This window comes from Pararge aegeria, chromosome 3, assembly GCF_905163445.1.
Source record: "Pararge aegeria chromosome 3, ilParAegt1.1, whole genome shotgun sequence".
In the NCBI taxonomy this organism is placed as follows: domain Eukaryota; kingdom Metazoa; phylum Arthropoda; class Insecta; order Lepidoptera; family Nymphalidae; genus Pararge; species Pararge aegeria.
This window is the reverse complement of record NC_053182.1, coordinates 5,612,056-5,630,488: the sequence shown is the minus strand read 5'-3', so window position 1 is coordinate 5,630,488 and position 18,433 is coordinate 5,612,056. Positions and strand designations below refer to the sequence as shown.

The 18,433-nt window shown below is 35.8% G+C and overlaps 4 protein-coding genes across 9 annotated transcripts in view; 2 read left to right on the top strand and 2 right to left on the bottom strand.

Moving 5' to 3' along the window:
- Nucleotides 1–2,852, bottom strand: part of LOC120637341 (probable phosphorylase b kinase regulatory subunit beta) — a 27,912-nt gene extending 25,060 nt beyond the window's left edge. For both annotated transcript variants that reach the window (XM_039909139.1, XM_039909140.1), the window contains exon 1: nucleotides 2,723–2,852. In XM_039909139.1, coding sequence (XP_039765073.1) covers nucleotides 2,723–2,761 — 39 coding nt within the window. In that variant the 5' untranslated portion in view covers nucleotides 2,762–2,852. The remainder of the gene's footprint in view (nucleotides 1–2,722) is intronic.
- On the top strand, nucleotides 36–18,362 carry LOC120637346 (ubiquitin carboxyl-terminal hydrolase CYLD). Of its 4 annotated transcripts, none has more exons than XM_039909158.1 (11): nucleotides 36–53; nucleotides 1,780–2,047; nucleotides 3,076–3,270; nucleotides 4,946–5,136; nucleotides 10,997–11,176; nucleotides 11,954–12,109; nucleotides 12,982–13,170; nucleotides 13,353–13,461; nucleotides 14,602–14,738; nucleotides 15,201–15,384; nucleotides 17,810–18,362. In XM_039909158.1, the coding sequence occupies exons 2-11, from the start codon at nucleotides 1,879–1,881 to the stop codon at nucleotides 18,001–18,003; spliced, it is 1,704 nt and encodes a 567-aa protein (XP_039765092.1). In that variant the 5' UTR covers nucleotides 36–53; nucleotides 1,780–1,878; the 3' UTR covers nucleotides 18,004–18,362. The 4 variants fall into 4 exon arrangements, with proteins under 4 accessions (XP_039765092.1, XP_039765090.1, XP_039765088.1 ...); XM_039909156.1 differs by lacking the exon at nucleotides 36–53 and adding an exon at nucleotides 72–365; XM_039909154.1 differs by lacking the exon at nucleotides 36–53 and adding an exon at nucleotides 72–487.
- On the top strand, nucleotides 5,771–10,039 carry LOC120637359. Its single transcript, XM_039909171.1, has 2 exons — nucleotides 5,771–6,196; nucleotides 8,254–10,039. The coding sequence occupies exons 1-2, from the start codon at nucleotides 6,019–6,021 to the stop codon at nucleotides 8,847–8,849; spliced, it is 774 nt and encodes a 257-aa protein (XP_039765105.1). The 5' UTR covers nucleotides 5,771–6,018; the 3' UTR covers nucleotides 8,850–10,039.
- On the bottom strand, nucleotides 6,697–10,026 carry LOC120637357. 2 transcript variants are annotated; one of them, XR_005659428.1, is made up of 2 exons: nucleotides 9,911–9,976; nucleotides 6,697–8,673 (listed from the first exon to the last, which is right to left on the bottom strand). XR_005659428.1 is itself a non-coding variant. In XM_039909169.1 (2 exons), exons 1-2 carry the CDS (start codon nucleotides 9,934–9,936, stop codon nucleotides 7,299–7,301), a joined length of 945 nt encoding a protein of 314 aa, XP_039765103.1. In that variant the 5' UTR covers nucleotides 9,937–10,026; the 3' UTR covers nucleotides 6,697–7,298. The 2 variants fall into 2 exon arrangements, 1 of the variants encoding a protein (XP_039765103.1); XM_039909169.1 differs by having other exon boundaries at nucleotides 6,697–8,217; nucleotides 9,911–10,026.
- Nucleotides 18,363–18,433: the final 71 nt, after the last annotated feature.

The window sequence follows — 18,433 nt, the reverse complement described above, 5'->3', positions numbered from 1 at the left end:
ATAACCATGAATGGCAGAGGACCAAAGATAGCATAAACACAAAATACAATAAGGTATTTGCCATCTGGCACTTTGTTTTGCGTTGACTGTTGTGTTTATTGTCAATAAATTATATACTCAGAAATAAAACCCCAGGAAGTTTCTATAAACAAGCACTAAAAATAAACTGGTTAATTTCTAGCTACTGTAAAAGATTTGCAATTTATGAAATCTTGAAAAAATATTATTGATTACTCTTATCAAATAAGTGTTTTCTTTGCAATAGAAGATAGTGTTTTGTGAGTTAATTACCACAATTCAGGCTTCCAAAGATTATTGTGCATTAACAAAAACAAAACATCTTCAACACAATGAAATGAAATAAGGTACCAGTAGTTTTTAGAATATTTCCATACGTATAATTATCGCAGAAGCAATACGTATTACGATGAATGATGACATTCACCAGGACCAGGAGTATCAGAACACGAGCAGCAGAGATGAACAGGTTTATGAGATATATAGATATGTTTCCATAACCGTTTACTAACCACACAGGAATGGTTAATTGCAATACTCATATTCTAAAAATTATATTTAAAAGCATGCTCATGTAATTACATGCGAAACTGTATAAGTGATTCCACAAATGCATATTCTCATTCTCATTTCCAAAAGTGTATCAACTGCAGAAAGTACTACTTTGAAGAGTACATTTTGGTTTTCTATGATTAATTTTACTTTGGAGCAATCTCTCATACTCCTTGTTATTTTGTATGCTTTTAACATAGCAAACATTACACACATTACTTAGAAATGGTGCAGTCAATTGGTGGAAAATCTTTGCTGGCCAGTTGGTAACCATTTATTGCCCAGAATAGACCTAAACTAATTTGAAAATTTTATATTGGAATCTGAACCTCTGCTCTCCACTAAAAAGCAGTCCCGCTTTTTGAGAAAGTTTGTGTAATTTTAAATGTGACTACATACAAAAGTATCCCTCCATGCATGCCTACATTTAACAAAATGGATATTGTTCTTTAAATGTATGTATTTATTAAATGTTTAGTGACTCTAAGGATTGCTTTTAATAAATTTGTGATTGTGTGTATTTGAGTGTGGTTATATAATATGATAGGCTTCATTATAATAATCATGATTTATCTCTCAATTATGGTACTGTTTTTTCATTAAATTTATGGTAGAAGAAGTGAAATTATGTAATAAGTTAACTTACTTTAGTTACTTACATTTATGTTTTTATAACATTTTAAATATCCTAATTTTGAAACACTTAACTTTGTACTAAGTGGTCTCATCTGGTTTATTATCAACATATTTTTTTAAAACTTACATTAAGGTGAATTTATCTATATTTTCCATATTTTTTACATTGTGCTAATAGGAAGGTGGAGGTTATGGGGCTTTGCCATTACTTTTGATATTTTATTTATGTGTGTAATTTTTCATATTATATACTTTAGAGTATACACATAACTACATACACATTGTCTAAAACTATCTGTTGTCCACTAAGACAATAACTCTGAGGAATCTGCAGCATTTGTTTAATCTTGAGGGATTGTTTCTGAGCTAAAATAGTTAGAATACAAGCTATGTTTTTATGAATTTCCCAAATTTCATCAAGATAGGTGCGGTGCAATGATTGAACTGAAAAGGAAACAAATATACAAACAAACAGACTCACTTTTGTATTTATTATATTAGTATGGATAAAATTCAAGGTATCAACAATTTGAATTTTAAATCAAGATTAAACAATTGGTTGTTTCTCTATAGCTCGACTTATTTAATTTAATTGGAGGAAGTTGGCCACCAGCACCAAAGGAACCTGAACATCCTGAGTATGGGTCACAGCCGCACAGTCCAAAACGAACTATGCAGCGGTCTAACCATGAACGGATCAAGTCTATAAATCTCATTAACCATTTGGAAAGACGGAGAAATAAACCTACTTCATCAGGCTCAAATATCAACTCTGAAGAATTTGTTAACAGTGCTAAAATGGTTCATGAACCTAAAAAAATTGAAACTGGCCTCTTGGTAGGTATGTATAATATCGCAATAATAATTAATAGTAAAATTATGATAGTGCAATATTTTGTTAATTTTGGTTGCACTCATCATGCAAAAGCTACTACACAGATTATGACAAAACTTTCACAGTTCAGATGTCATAAGCTTATCATATTTCTGAACTAAACTAAGCACAAGCTCACTTCAAGGTGGCCAAACAGTTTTGGATACTACTGTAAACCAGTGTCGTCATACCGCTGATAGCAAACTTTTTATATGCCTTTAAAACAGTCTTTTAGTGACAGATAGAACCATCTGGCAGGATACATTGCAGATTCGGTATCTCTTTCGAAGGTAGGTACTTAATATTAAAATGAGATTTTATTACATGGCAAATAATATATTTTATAATGTTCATCATAATTATATCAGCCTATATAATGCCCCACTGATGTACACAGACATACACCTTCTTAGCTTAGACCCACAAAACTGGTCCAGTGCAGATTGGTAGGAATAAGATTATTTTCAAATGTTAACATTGTTCCAACACTTAAAACTCGGTGCACTAGAATCTCAAGCAAGGCAAACCTGATAAGCATTCATATTTTTGCTATGGACTTCATGCCCTCTATGTTGACTTCTAAATGTCACCCATACAAAAATATAAACAGTGCAATAGTAGTAGTAAAAATTTATTGTTTACCATATTTCTATTTGTACAGTTATCACTTTCGTCGTTCATGTTTTATCACTATCACTAATGATCTAAATACAGTCACATTTTAATAAGCACGCACAAACAAATTCAATGTAGAACACAGACTGCATATGCGTCCTATTTTAGGTTTCCTATTTTCTAATTTTAGGCGTACGGTAGCGGGAGGTGATCGGCCGCTATAGCGTAGTTTCCATCGACATGTCTCACGCTTATTATCTACGCGAACTGTCTATCGATGAAATACCACTATGTGTACTACAATATGAGCAGAGTATGTAGTTTAGTAATAAAAAGGTAACATCAAACGTAATAAACTTTAACTCTTATATTGGTCACAGATGTGTGCAGTGGTGAGGTTCAAGAGGAGTTTTACGACTCGCCGTCTCTGGGATCGCCGCGAGCGGTGCACGCAAAGGGGAACCAGTCGCCACAAAGTCTCCAAGACGATATCGGCGTGGGATCACTCGTAGAAGTCGCCACAGACGTTGACCAGAATTACTATGGCGTTGTAAGGTGGATAGGTCTGATTGAGGGTAAGTTAGCATATTGTTTTTTTTATTTATTTACAAGTTAACTAGTAACGGACTAACCTTTTAGGGTTTTGACGTCGTACCAACATGCTAAATAGCTTATCGGCACGTCATGGTAGGTTGGTAACTGGCAGAAGTCTCCCGCCAGACCAGACCAGAGAAAATTGAGAAATTATACATTCCAAAATTGATTGCGGGGGATCGCACCCGTGTCTTCTAAATTGAAACCACAGATATTATTGTACACATAATTTCGTTAAGCGTCACACAATTGTAAAAACTGGTTAAAACAACTGGTCGTCAACTCTGGCAGATGTTCTAAGAATTATCAGTAAATTACCAAAGCAGAAATAATCCAACTTTTTATTAAGAGGCAATTTATAGTGTAATTTTACTATTAAACTCCCGCACCTCGGGACTCCTGTATCCATTGCACGCCATTTTTACCTCAGTTGATAAGAGGCAATTTATATTGTAATTTTACTATTAAACTCCCGCACCTCGGAACTCCGGCGTCCATTGCACCCCATTTTTACCTCAGCAACGCAATTCATTTATATATTGGTCTCAGATTTACAGTTATGGGCGTCCATAGATGAGATAGAGTCCAGTAGATAAGATCAGCGTTAACCATGGGATTCTTTTCTTTTAAATATAACGCTGGACTGCAATCACACCCGATGATACGTGGTGATGCGGCCTATGGGGAAAACGGAAGCTTAATGGGAATTCCAGATCTTTGCGATGTGTAAAAAGTAAAGAAAATAGCTTTGTATTTGTTCATGGTATTCTGACTACGTTCTACTCGTCCGGGGCTGTCATAATTGATGGATGGAGCAAATGGCCCAGCTAGCAGAAACATTTCAGCAGTTCATGCTTGTTCCAGAAGTCCTACAAATTGCTATCCTGTGTGTTAAGCCTGTATTTTACGCCCGCAAATCCTTCAGACTAGAATGCAGTAATTATTAGCAAACCACATCAAGAATATATACAAGAAAAATAAAGAAAGAAGTAGATTACAAAAGTCGGCCTTTTCACTTAATTGATTTTGACGACCTCCCTGGCGCTCACCGTTGAGCGCTGTGAATTTAAGTGGGAAGCCCCGGGTTCGATTTCCGGCAGGGGCAAACTGGGAAGTTATAATTTCTAAATTTTCTCTGGTCTGGTCTAGTCGGAGGCTTTGGCCGTGACTAGTTACCACCCTACCGACAAAGACGTACCGCTAAGCGATTTAGTACCGTAGTCCTTAACAGGTTAGCCCGCTACCATCTTAGACTACATAATCACTTACCACCAGGTGTGACTGCAGTCATGGGCTAACTTGTAGTGGAATAAAAAAAAAACCATCTCTGCTAGGCAATCGTAGGATTAGGAAAAATAAAGAGGAGAACAGACTGCAAGGCGTTAGTACTTCCCCGGACGAGCTCTGTCTCAAAAGCTCCGCTACAACTAAAACTTATTTTTATTGGTTAGAAAAATTAAAGCTTATACAGAAGATACACGAACAAGTTAAATAGTAGAATATAGCAATGCCAATCAAAACTTTATACAAATAGAACTTTAAAGAAGTTAGAGGTTTCACGTACTTCGAAGGACTATAGAAAATAAGCTCTATGCTTATACTCGTAGCTCTGTATCTATGTTTATGCTCTGCTCTTTTTTGTTTGGTGTACAATAGACATAGCAACAGCAGGCGTTGAGCTCGAGCAGAGCGTATGTGGGCTGGGGGACGGTAGCCACCGCGGACAGCGGCTGTTCTCGTGCGGGCCGGGACGCGCGCTTTTCGTGCCGCTGCCGCTATGCCGCCGCGATGCGCGTTTCCGGGACACACCGCCGCCCGAGCCCCATAACAACGAACAATACGACCAGGTACTATCATCAACAGCCCACAAGCGTCCACTACTGAACAAAGGCCTTTCCAAGAGCGCGCCACCACACACGGTCCTCCGCCTTTCTCATCCAGCCGCTTCCAGCCACCTTTTTAATATGTATCTATATTATAATGATTATACTATTCTTTCAATGGGTAGTTGAAATATAACAAACCTTTTTTAAAGTCACCAGTGATATATACAGTCATGAGTGACATTTAAAAATATATACAACATATAAATGAAAACCGAAATAATGCTTCACAAGCTTTAGAGGTACATTATTTACCGTCTCTGAGATTTACCTGTGAAACCGAAAACCTTATAGTTTTTGAGTAAACCACTGCCATAGTTTTTACTGAAAGAAATCAGATACAGCTAACATCACATGCAAAGTTAAGATCCTGTGACTCCTGCCACTTTATTAGGCACACGTCGCGGAGCTTAGGTACTATGCGTGTGTCGGTCTTTTATCTTCAATAATATACGAATGTTTTGAATTAGTTTGTATGGAAAAATAAATATCCTTCTTTTATTTAATATTATTACAGGTTCCTTATGAAATATACTTATGCATCCTTCAAGATTAATTCGTAATTCCTTTACACGTTGTATTAAGTATAAGGGTATAAACTGCGTTAAGCGTGCCTCTCGCGTGTCCATACAAAAACGACCCGCGCGTGCCCATGCGCGTGCACACGCTCGTGAGCCCGTCGCGTGATACTTCCGTGCAATGGGGCACGCATGCACGCGACGTGATCACGCATCACGTTGGACGGGTCCACGCGCGAAGCCCGCTAGCGGGTGCACGCGCGTGCTTGTTCAGTTGACAGCGCTATCTCGAACCGACCGCACGCGCGTGCCCGGCCCATAACAAAAAATGACAAATTTTGATACAGAAAGGGTAATTGTTGAAGTTCAGTGTCGTCCTGCCATATGGGACCAATCAAGCGAAATATTTAAAGACCGGGACGCTAAATCAAAAGCATGGCTAGACATTTGTAAAGTACTGTTTGAAAATTTTGATGACTGGAGTGAAGCAGAAAAAAACATACAAGGTAAGTACCTACACTCTTTTTTTATTTTATAATAACGTAGGTTAGGTAAACTATTCTTTGCGCCTAATTTTTATTTTTAATAATCTATGCAATTAGTTATATATAATTAGTTATTTCAATTGTATTTGTGTCAATTAAATGTTTTCAACAATTAATCCAACTATAAAATTAAAACTCGGAATATTTACAATAATTTACCTATGTAAATATAAAATCATGCTTATATTCAAAACTAGTGCAGAGATACTGCGTATTTCTGAACATTGTGAAATTCGTGTGAACAATGTCCCATAATATTGGTATGGTTTTATATAATTATTGCTCGATAAATTCCAAAGTTCTTTCTTTCGGCCACGCGGTCGCCGCCATTTTGCGCGTCACGAGACAACCAGTATGTTCACGACTGCGAGCTTCACACTACTTCACACTATCGGTGTATTTAGGGTTCAAAATCATTTTAGGGCAGAAACAGTGGATCGGTAGGTAAATAAATAAAACAATTATCAACTAAAATATTTATTATATTGGTTTTAGAATTGGGCTAGTAACTTTGTAAAATAAGCGTGCGTTTTGTAGTTTTGTAGGTTTTTCTTTGACATCTCTCAACTTTAGTTTACAACAATCTAAGTTATTTGGTTACATCCTATGATTTTATATAACTAGATTAGTTATACGCCCGCTTTCAAAGGCAAGAGCAATGGAAGGTAATTGCCTACCATGCAGTTAGTCACGCTCCAATCGGTGTCGCGTCTACATGTGTTTGAGTACCAATAATATTTTAGTAAAAAAGATGCCTACTTGTGTTTTTAGACACTGTACAAACTACACATCACTGGATGTGTAATGAAAGAAAAAAAGTTTCATTTTATGCGTAATTACATAACATTTTACCTATTTAATGTAAGAATACTGAATTTCTTATAATTTTCGACTGTCATGGCGGCGCAACTGGTTACATCCGATGAATTTAACAAATAAAATCATTAGGTATAAAATGTCTGCTATGCTGCTGTCAAAATATGCCTGCTATGTTAATAAAAAATGTGTGGTAAAAAACCGTGAAAATTCAATTATTGAATGTACATAAATTATAAAAAAGCCTTCAATAAATACTGCGATCTTGCCATGACAGCTGTCCGTCTGCAACGAAATAATCTGCGAAGCTATCGCGTAATGTATACGAATCTCTGTGGGTATTTCCAATTAACCCCCGAACTGAACGTATATGGTCTGGTATAATGACAATATCATGAAAGTCATTAATTTGACTTCTTGATCTTATAAAATTATGCAAAATACAAATTGTTTTAAGAAAACAAATTGCTTTGTCTTTTCCAACGTTCAATGGACGATGGAGTATGCGAAATTTATTAGCCATGATACCAAATGTACACTCAATATAACGTCGCGCTCTCGTTAACCTATAATTGAATATTTTTTTTTTGTAGTTTAAATCGAGAGCTCGAGCATATGGCCGCATGACATGGCTAGATAACCCAAATGCTTCATCTCCTACAATAATATAGGGCAAAGCTGCGGTTGCAGCAATGTTGGTTGGTTTATCATTGTGTATTACGGGCAATGCTTTGGCAGGAGGAATATCTATTAAGTCATTGTTGATTTGTTCGTACAATCGGCTTTGTGTGAAAATTGCGGAGTCAGATTCTTTACCCTGCACTCCCACGTTTATATAGGTAAACTCATAGTTGGCGTTACACATTGCAAGCAGTACAATAGAATAGTAATGCTTATAGTTGTAATAGAGGGAACCACTATGTGGAGGTCTTATAATGCGTATATGTTTTCCGTCTATTGCACCTATGCAGTTAGGAAACTGGGCTTGCGTTAAAAAACCTTTTTCAGTCTCTACCCATAGCGCACGGGAAAATTTTGGTATACATTCTTCCTTTAACCTTTCAATTATAATTTGACAAACTTCTGTTACTATTTTTCTGACCGTGGTTAGTCCTGTCTGATACGCCAGATGAATATCGACGAAGGTATGTCCACTAACTAAATATCTGTAATAAAATAAAATACCTGTGTTATTGTTTCAGTGAAAAAGCTGCAGCAAAGATGGAAAACTGCAAGAGACACTTATATAAGAGTGAGGTCTACTAAAAAAAAACTTAAATCAGGCTCCGGTTCCAGGGCAAATAAAACATACGTTTACTATAACATGCTGTCATTTTTAGATTCAAACTCGAATACTCAAGGAGAAGAATCGGCAGACAATTTTAATCAGTCAGTAGAGCAAAACGCGTCACCGAGAACTTCACAAAATAATACGATTATTGAAGAAGATTTGATTAATGTACCTAGCACCAGCTCCAGCGTTACCAAAGAAACACGATCTTCCAAGAAACGTAAGTGCGAATCGCCAACTGATTTCGAATTAGAGTTGTTAAATTACGTGAAGAATAACACTGCAGATAATATGGACGAAGACTTGAATTTTTTTAAGTCATTATTACCAACTGTAAAAAAATTGAGTTGCTTTAAAAAATTATTATTTCGTACGAAAGTATTACAAGCTTTAATTGATATTGAAAAAGAAATGATTATTACCATTGATGACCTTTCATTAACGCAAAATACGGTAACGAATGATTTAGAATCCTTAAATGTAAGATCAGATACGAACAATGAATAAATAGGTAACAAGAAAGACTTTGAAGATTTGATTAAGACTGTTTAATTATTAAGAACAAAAGAAAGAGAAGAACATGAAGAACTATTTAAGTTAGTAAAAAGCGCAATTTTATATTTATATTTTTCTGGTCTCATGTGCAATTATTATGATATACAAGGGCATTCGCCAAAAGTTTACAAGCCTTGAGGTGTCATGTTCATAAGGAAAGAAACGGGGTCGATTCGGACACTTTTATCTTAAACCCTATTTTGGGGTCAAATAAAAAAGTGTATCAATAGACCCCTTTTTTACTTAATGGACCTTTTTTTTGAACCTACTCATAACATTGCTCCTTCATATGTCCTCTTCTTAAATTTAATCTTTTATGTAGTAAACTGTGATTATGATTGTGATGATAAATAAGAATTTAAAATAATATTAGTACCCGATCTAGTAATAGAAGGGAATAATTAATAAGGGAAATATTCATATGTAAAAACTTGCAATCAATATGCGTCATTATAATTAATACTTTGTAAGGTAGGTATATTATTATAATTAAGACATTTAGACTTATTGTACTGTTTTAACTGTTATTGTGTTTTTTTATTTTAAACTTGAACCTGTGATTTTATTAGTGTATTTCAAATGAATAATCAATGACTAATTGTAACGTAGCGTTTATGCAAGACACTGTGATGACTGTTGTGATTAAGTATATAAAAAAATAAGTGAATAAGTAGGTATAGATAAAAAAAAACGAAAAAGATAAAACTGTGTAATTTAGAAATAACAAAATATAATTAATAAATATAAGAAACTGTGATTAATATGATGATTAATAAGTGTGCGGTTATGTGTTTCGGTCCGTGAACCACATCAAGAAAAACATTTTAAGCCATATTCAGGTGTCACTGCCGAAACAATAAGAACTTCTTCTTCTTTCTTGCTTGATGTGGCTAAACAGTAATGTGACTTACATAAATTGGCAAAAAATATGAGTGTTCTAAACTTTTGTTAAATAATGACTGTTTTTTTACATGAATAAAGATGATTATTAATATCGAAATGTCTTTACTTACCGCAATGTCATTGCAAATCGTTCCATTGGTGATACGATTGACGTAGATTTCAATCGTAGATTGTTAGTCTTCAAATAGGGCTCCAGTTTTGAATATAATTCATCATAGACTTGTAATGAAACTTTAAAATATTTGAAAAAAAACCTTTCATTTTTTCTTAATATACCAAACTTCACCACGAATTCCCCGCACAGTAACCTAGATTAAACGAACGGGCTTACTGGCTGGCGTCTTTTTTTGGCAATTCGTCGTCGCCGTCGTCTTGATAAATAATACAACATTAATTTATCCATTATTACTTATTCGACTGTACACCTCCAACGTCAAAATTGTACTGAGAAAACTGCGTACGCGGATGCACGCGCCGATGCCCGCGCATAAGCACGCGAACGTGCTCACGTGCGTGCACCAGAAGCGTGGCCCGCGACGTGCTCACGTGCGTGCACACGCTTAACGCAGTTTATGCCCTAAGAGTTTGCTTTAACGAGAAATCATTTTATTTAAATACCTGAAGGCGTTGAATGTTGTTTCTTGTATTTTCACAGAGACGCAATTTCCTCTTTATTTCGATTACCCATTGAAGGGAATATTATAAATTATAATAATTATAATAAAACGACATTTTAAGCTTCTCTACTTCTTTACTTCCAGGTCTTTAAACAAAATAATTTCTAGTTAAAGCGAACTCTTACATATATTTTTTAATGTCACTTATGAAAGAGATTTCCTTTACATGTCCATTATGAGTATTAATGTATTTTATACATAAAAATATTCATCAGTCTTCTTAGCACCCATAACACAAGCTACGCTTACTTTGGGGCTAGATGGCGATGTGTGTATTGTCGTAGGGCATTTATTTAAAGGAATATATATATTATAATCCAATACAGACAGTGGCGACATCCCTGGTGCAGCGGTGAGCGCTGTGATTTTAAGGTGCAGGGTTCTATCTCCGGATTAACCGATAGTTTCAAAAAGGTTATGGGATTCGGATGTTTGTTTTTTTCTGTATGGATCGGTTTTGATGCGGGTTGCATTCTTCTTACTATCCTTACTCTGTGCTATAACTGCAAGTTGTTACAGCCGGACTGCCCCGTGGTGCGCGGCGTGGTACCACCGCTGAGCGCGCTGGGCTCGCTGGCGGGCAAGAGCCGCGGCATCCAGGGCCACCACAACTCGTGCTACCTGGACGCCACGCTCTTCGCTATGTTCACCTTCACCAGCGTGTTCGACGCGCTGCTCTACCGACCGCCGGAACCTGAGGTGACTATTTGTTTTTAACAGACTTCCTTTTATAAAGAGAGTCTGTTAAACGGCGTTCATCAATTCCGCAAAGTAACGCCTGCTTCTATCCTTAAGCGATATTTTTCTCTTATTATTTTGAAGAATCCAAGAAGCAACTCGTTTGTCCGCAAATGCAGTCGACGCATAACAATATGAAGGTGGTCCAAGCCTTGTCATGAAGATGATATTATAACTTATAACTCGAGTATGGTGTACGCCGAAATTTTCTATTGATCTGTTTGGTGTGGAGTATAAAGATTGAAGAAATTATAAATTTATCATACATATTTTCCTGCTTTTTGCGGTCTATAGCTAATTAATTATTCATAATAAGTATATCATGGAATAAGTATTTCCTGCCGAAAAGCCTGCTTCTATCCAAAGGCGATATTTTTCTCTTATTATTTCGAAGAAGCCACCATCTCTGTTGTCCGCAAATACACTCGACGCATAAGAGTATGAAGGTGGTACAAACCTTGTCCTGAAGATGATATTATAGTATATAACTTGAGGACTGGCTATGTTAACAGATTCGACGTTTCAAAAAAGCTTATAGAGAAACTTACTTGAAATAAATGAATTAACGCCGAAGAAATAGGGAGCTATAGTTCTAAGATGCGTTCATAAGAAACACAGCAAATTTTGTAAATATATAGTAGCACCTACTGTTTAAATCTAATTTAAAAATGAACATAAATACCAAATTAAAATTAAAATATTTCTCCATTAATGTTAAGTTGTTTTTTTGTCATACAGGACTCTCCTCACTACACAGAAGTACAACGTGTACTCCGCGAAGAGGTGGTAAATCCGCTTCGCAAACACGGCTACGTGCGCGCAGATCGCGTCATGAAACTAAGAACGCTTCTCGAACGCCTCTCTGATGTACCTGGCCTCACTTCTGAGGAAAAGGTGAGTTAGCTATAAAAATACCTGTACATCTTTTACGTTTTAGATAACTAAAATCAATAAGTGCTTGCTTTACGCATCCCTATTCAATGATCGCCATATTGTGAAACAAATGAATATGCGCTCGCTGCTCAAAGATCCATTCAATATCGTCCTGGGATTGGATTAGTCGGTGGTTTCCTTTTGTAAGCGCTTACCGGGTTGATTGGCCGTTTGTGTTCGATCTGTAACTTTGTTACATATGTAACTTTTATGACCTATGTATCTTTTATTTATCGCGATACCAATACAACAGTGCTGTTGCCTGCGTTTATTACGGTTTTTTTCAAATCCCGTGGGCTATTTGGTCCTCGGGAATAAAAAGTAAGCTATGGTAATGTTCGTTATTTTAACTTACTCTATGCCAATAATCAAGTTGATCGCTATTTATTGCTAAATTAGGGCGAGACCGTAACTTACCTAACTACCTAACCGATGTACTTTATTGGAAGACAAACTAATAGCCGATTTCACTAAATCTAGGAATCGCCATAATTTTTTGCCTAGTGATTTCTAGAGAAAAAAACTTTTCTCGAGCTCTTATATGATGTCTAACGACGTTAGGCGCCGTCTAAAGTTACGACACCGATTCAGCAACCATGGACAACTTAGGTAATAGGAGTTGCCTAGTGAAAATCGATTGGTGAAAGGTAAATGTATGGCTAGGAATCTTCTTTACTTAGGCATTACATTGTCCGTCGTTAGTGAAAATCATAAATGAGAAAGTATACAACAACAAAGTTGGTCAGAAGTCAGAACATTGGTTATGTTGATGTAGCCTTATGTCTAATTTTATTAATTTTAAATTTAATTCTTGCATCATGTTTATTTCCCAGGATCCAGAAGAATTCTTGAATGGTTTAGTAGCACAACTGCTACGGGCGGAACCATTCCTGAAACTATCCTCGGGCCAAGAAGCATATTGTTATCAACTCTTTGTGGAGAAAGATGAGCACGTCACTTTGCCTAGTGTTCAGCAACTTTTGGAACAGTCTTTCGCTACATCGGGGGTCAAACTTAGCGAGGTAATATTAATTAACCTTTAGATATATATGTATATATTTTTTTATGTCCACCAATCTCCACTGTCCAGGGTGGTTTGTAGGAGGAGACCCTTGCCCTGTAGTAGGCCGATAATGATAAATTTTTTTCTAATTACAATTTTAGCAATAAAGAGATTCAAGTTGACATTTTTTCAATATTTCAGGTACCAGCTGCGTTTATAATTCAGATGCCTCGTTTCGGGAAACAATACAAACTGTACCAGCGTGTGCAACCATCTCCGTTGTTAGATGTTACTGATCTCATTGAAGGCTGTAAGTGTATCTATATATTACTTATGCCTTCTCAAAACCAGCCTTCCAGTTCATAGTCATCGACTATGAGTATTTTATTGATTGATCATATTTCCTTGACGTAGTCCGATGCATGTAACTTACGGAAGCAGTGGACTAATATAAAACTGTATCCGCATAAATTTTCTAATAAATATTGTTTTCTAATTCCAACTATCAGAAGAGAGAATAGACAAAAATCCAAATTACAGGATTTGCAACTCTAAAAAAAGCGGTATTAGGTCCATTTTAGTTTGACGATACAGAGTTTGATACTCTTCAAGGGTTCCTAGATTGCGACCGAGCAAATCTTGTACTATGTTATAAGGCATGTAGAGTGCATTCGCACCACGAGATAATTATCTCTACACGTCACTCGTAATTGTGCTATAGAGATTGAAGACATAATGTGTAGATATAACTCTCCCTACTGTAGGGCTAGCACAGGCGGGAGACAAAAATTATACTTAACTATGTGCCTATTTGAATAAAGAAATATTTGACTTTGACTTTGACTTTATATCCCCCGATTATATCCCCTGACAAGGGATAGGGATGCGCTGAGAACATACGTAATTCAAAGTCAGTGGCGTTATTTAAAAAAGCCGCCAAGTGTTATTATATTGCCAACTGAAGGCAATGTTTAATAGTATTTATTTACCCTTATCTAAGTCTTTATTATACGGTAAATAATATATTATTAAGTTTTTTTTAAATATTTATTATATGATAAGATGTATTTGTGTATAATAGTTTATGTAGTATTTAGTTATTCGTATTTATGTATTTTATATTTTGGTAAGGTTGCCTTGCAGAGATCGCTACTAAGCGATATGGTGGTGTACAAATAAAGAGTAAGAGAAATAATAATAATTAACGTGTCTACCTGTTCAAGTACGGGAACATGTAATAGGAGAAGTTTACCACCGTTTATAAATACACATTTATTATTTTGATATTATTTCCACTCGTGCGCCAATGCTCCGAGAGTTGACAAAGTGTGGACTGTGGGAGAAGTTAAATTTTTATCCTGTCCCCGGGGAGACAATTGTATCCTACCCATGCTCGTGTAACGCTCTTGAGCGTGACGCGACACACAGCTGCAGTGCATTGTGGTTGCAGTGCCGCGGCAGTGTACGGTGTGCGGCGGGCTTGCGCGTTGGGAGTGCGGCGCGTGCGCAGTGGCGGGTGCGCTGGACGCGGGCGCTCTGTGTGCGGCGTGCCTGCGCCTCGCTCACTCCTCCAGGCCGCACCACAAGGTGACTAGTGTAATCACATTTTATAGGTTCTCGGGATTCTTAAATGGCGACAGCCGAATGGCGAAGTGGACAACGACTGCTTTCCGTGTCTCAAGCCGTGGGCGCCGGTCCCACAACTGGAAACTGATTGTGTGATGAACATAAAATAATAATAATAATAAACATTTTTATTAACCACAATAAATAATTTACGATATACTACAAGCTAAAATAAACTATGCAAAACTAAATAAAATCTAAAACGTCTGTACACACCACGAAACATTGATAAAAATAAACATACTTTCGCATTTATATAAATTTAGATAGAATCGCAGCTTTAAGTGTTTTTATTGAAACAATGGGCACTGCCATACCCCTTACAGGTTAGCCCGTTAACATTTTATACATAGCAACAGGTTGTATTTTTGTCAAGGACCAACCAAGTAGAATTAAAAAAGATTTTTTTTTATATAATTCTAGGCGACCCCGCTATCAATCTGCGAGGAATACGCAAACATACTGGAATCGTGCCCAGTGCCGCGCGTCTACATGGAGCTATTCGCTGTGCTCTGCATTGAGACCAGCCACTACGTCGCGTTCGTCAAGACAGGCGCCGGCCAAGACGCACCGTGGTGCTTCTTCGACTCCATGGCCGACAGAAAGGGTAATAGTTCAGCATAATCTTCTTAAATATAAGCTTAAATATAATCCCTACAGAAAATTTTTATTTTAATTATTTTCAGTATGTTTATGGGGTATTCCATGCCAAATCGACCACTTTTGAACCTGCCCCCTTTAGACTTCGCTGTTTTTTTTTTTAATTTTTTAAAATTTTTTTATCCAACCCAAAAAAAGGTTTTTTATCCAACCAAAAAAAAGTTATCGCTTCTATGAAATAATAGCGTTTTTTGTATAAAATCCTTATTTTTTCGAAGTTCGTCGTTATAAATTTATTTTTTTTTATTCATAAAAAACTTCAATCAATTCTACAATTATCCCCGTGTATCTAAGAGAGGGCGATTTTTTTTTCTATTTTTTTTATTTAGTTGAAAAAAAAATTTCACCATTTTATACAGAAATACAGAATTTTTTTTTTTCTTAAAAATGGTTGTTTGTGCGTTAAAAACTTTTCTAACTCGACTGAATTCAGAATTTGTAAAATATTTAAACGCTAAAGAAGAAATTAATAAATTATTTGTTGCATTATTTTTGAATCATTAAATGTTAACTGCATCAATCATTAATCCTAGTTATTATAATGCTAAATTCGGACAATAATTTTCAACAAAATGTTGAAAATGTTGTTGTTTTTTCAACTAAATAAAAAAAAATAGAAAAAATATCGGCCGTCTCTGGGATACACGGGGATAATTGTAGAATTGATTGAAGTTTTTTTTGAGAAAAATAAAAAATTATAATGCCGAACTTCGAAAAAATAACGATTTCATACAAAAAACGCGATTATTTCATAAAAGCGATCATGTTAAATTTTTTTCATTTATTTTTCAAAAAATTCAATTTAAAACAAAAATTTAGAAAAAAATAACTTCCCGAAAGGTCAATTTTTATGGCTATTTGAAAATAAAAGAGCCATTTTTTTGAAAGCTTCATAACTTTTTTTAGGTTAGATAAAAAAAAATTAAAACATTCTGAAAAACGTCTTTCATCGAGTAGAAAAAGATAAAAAAAATTCAGCGAAATCTAAAGGGGTCTAAAGGTTCAAAAGTGGTCGATTTGGCATGGAATACCCCATATATATATATATATAATATTGTGTATAAGTTTATTTTATAATATAAGTATTTATTCATATATATATGAGTATATACAAAAGTATATATATTTATATTTACAAATATTTTTGATAGAAGCAGGCGTTTCTTTGCGGAAATTCATTATATATTATGAAAATTAAGCTTAATTTGCTATACTCCGCGAAAAGCAGGAGAAGCTGTATGGTGTAATTCATAATTTCTTCAATCCTTATATTCCTTACCAAACAATTCTTCGGCTTCGGCCCTCTACAAAAAGTAAAAATAATAATAAGTCAACTTAACAATTATTCATTGTTAACTAACTAAGTTACTTAGTTTTTTTTTCCTTTTTCTCTGTTCTTTTATAATTATCTGTATGTTGCTTCAAGAATTGTGGTCAATAAATCTTATTATTATCAATATCACCACCAATTAACTTGTCTTATATATAATGTGCGCAATCTTTTCATTACTTTTTGTGAAAAAATTGTGACCTAGCAACACTCCGAGGGGGAATAGTATGACGAGCGCGGGGCGTTTTCACCGGTTTTGGACACAATACATACAATAATGGCTGAAATGGGGCAAAGCTGCTGATATTGAAACTATATTCATATTGCAGAAAAGAGCTGTACGGTCAATATATAAACTTAAATCACGTGAATCCCTCCGTGAAAAATTTAAAGAAATTGGTATACTTACGGTAGCCTCACAATACATTTATAACAATATAGTATTTGTAAGACAACATATTAGTCTTTATAAACAAAAAGTGGATATAAACAGTCGACTTACAAGAAATGGTCATAAATTAGTGACATCTGCATATCGTCTGCGAAAGGTGCAGAAGTCATTTGTGGGATTGAGTATACGCTTTTATAATATGATTCCTAAGGTAATTTTGGACCTACCAATGCATAAGTTTAAAGAATGTGTTAAAACACATTTATTACAGCGAGGTTATTATACAATTGATGAGTTTCTTAATGACAAGGTTGCTTGGAAGCATCCGGCTCCGCTTTCATCTCTCACAAGATAGAAAAATGAATGTTAAAATATAAAATGTAAATTATTGATGTTGGAAAAGAGCAACTGCTGAGTTTCTTGCCGGCTTCTTCTCGGTAGAATCTGCCTTCCGAACCGGTGGTAGAGTCACTACACACGGACAGACTTGACGTTTCAAAAGTGCTTGTATTAGGCCTACTTGAAATAAATGAATTTTGAATTTTGAATTTTTGAAAGAGGATTCTGTATGTTCTTAATTCTATGGTGTTAAACTTAACTTTCCCGAACGAGCTCTGTCACAAGAATCTCTACTACTGTGTATTATTGCAGGGGAGCGCAACGGTTATAACATTCCGGAGATCGTTGAGATCGCAGAACTCGGCGCCTGGCTTAGCGAAGAGGGCGGACGGGCATTGCACGACTCAGCGCCACTCGATCGCCACCTTCCGGCGCCCGCCAAGCGACTATTGGCCGACGCCTATATGTGCTTCTACCGTAGTCCCGATCTAGCCATGTACCGATAGCACCACACCAGAACCACCTAAAGAATGTAAACAAACCGACGGCTTATTGGCGCAGTGGGCAGCGACCCTGCTTTCCGAGTCCAAGGCTGTGGATTCGATTCCCACAACTGGCAAATGTTTGTGTGATAAACATGAATGTTTTTCAGGTTGTGGGAGTTTATTTGTATATTATAAGTATTTATGTTTATCATTCATAAAAATTTTCTTCAGTCATCATAGTAACGTGACCTGTACTAGGTTTCTAGGATAGGTCACGTTTATTGGACCTACCTAATAATAGCATTCCTAATAGACAGATTATTAGCGATAAACGTTTTATAATAATTTTTACTGGTGAAATAAAATGAAAACATATTGAATTAATGTATTAATTTATTTATAATTCCTTTTAAATAACTTATAATATCTATATAATGTTAAATTATTCTGT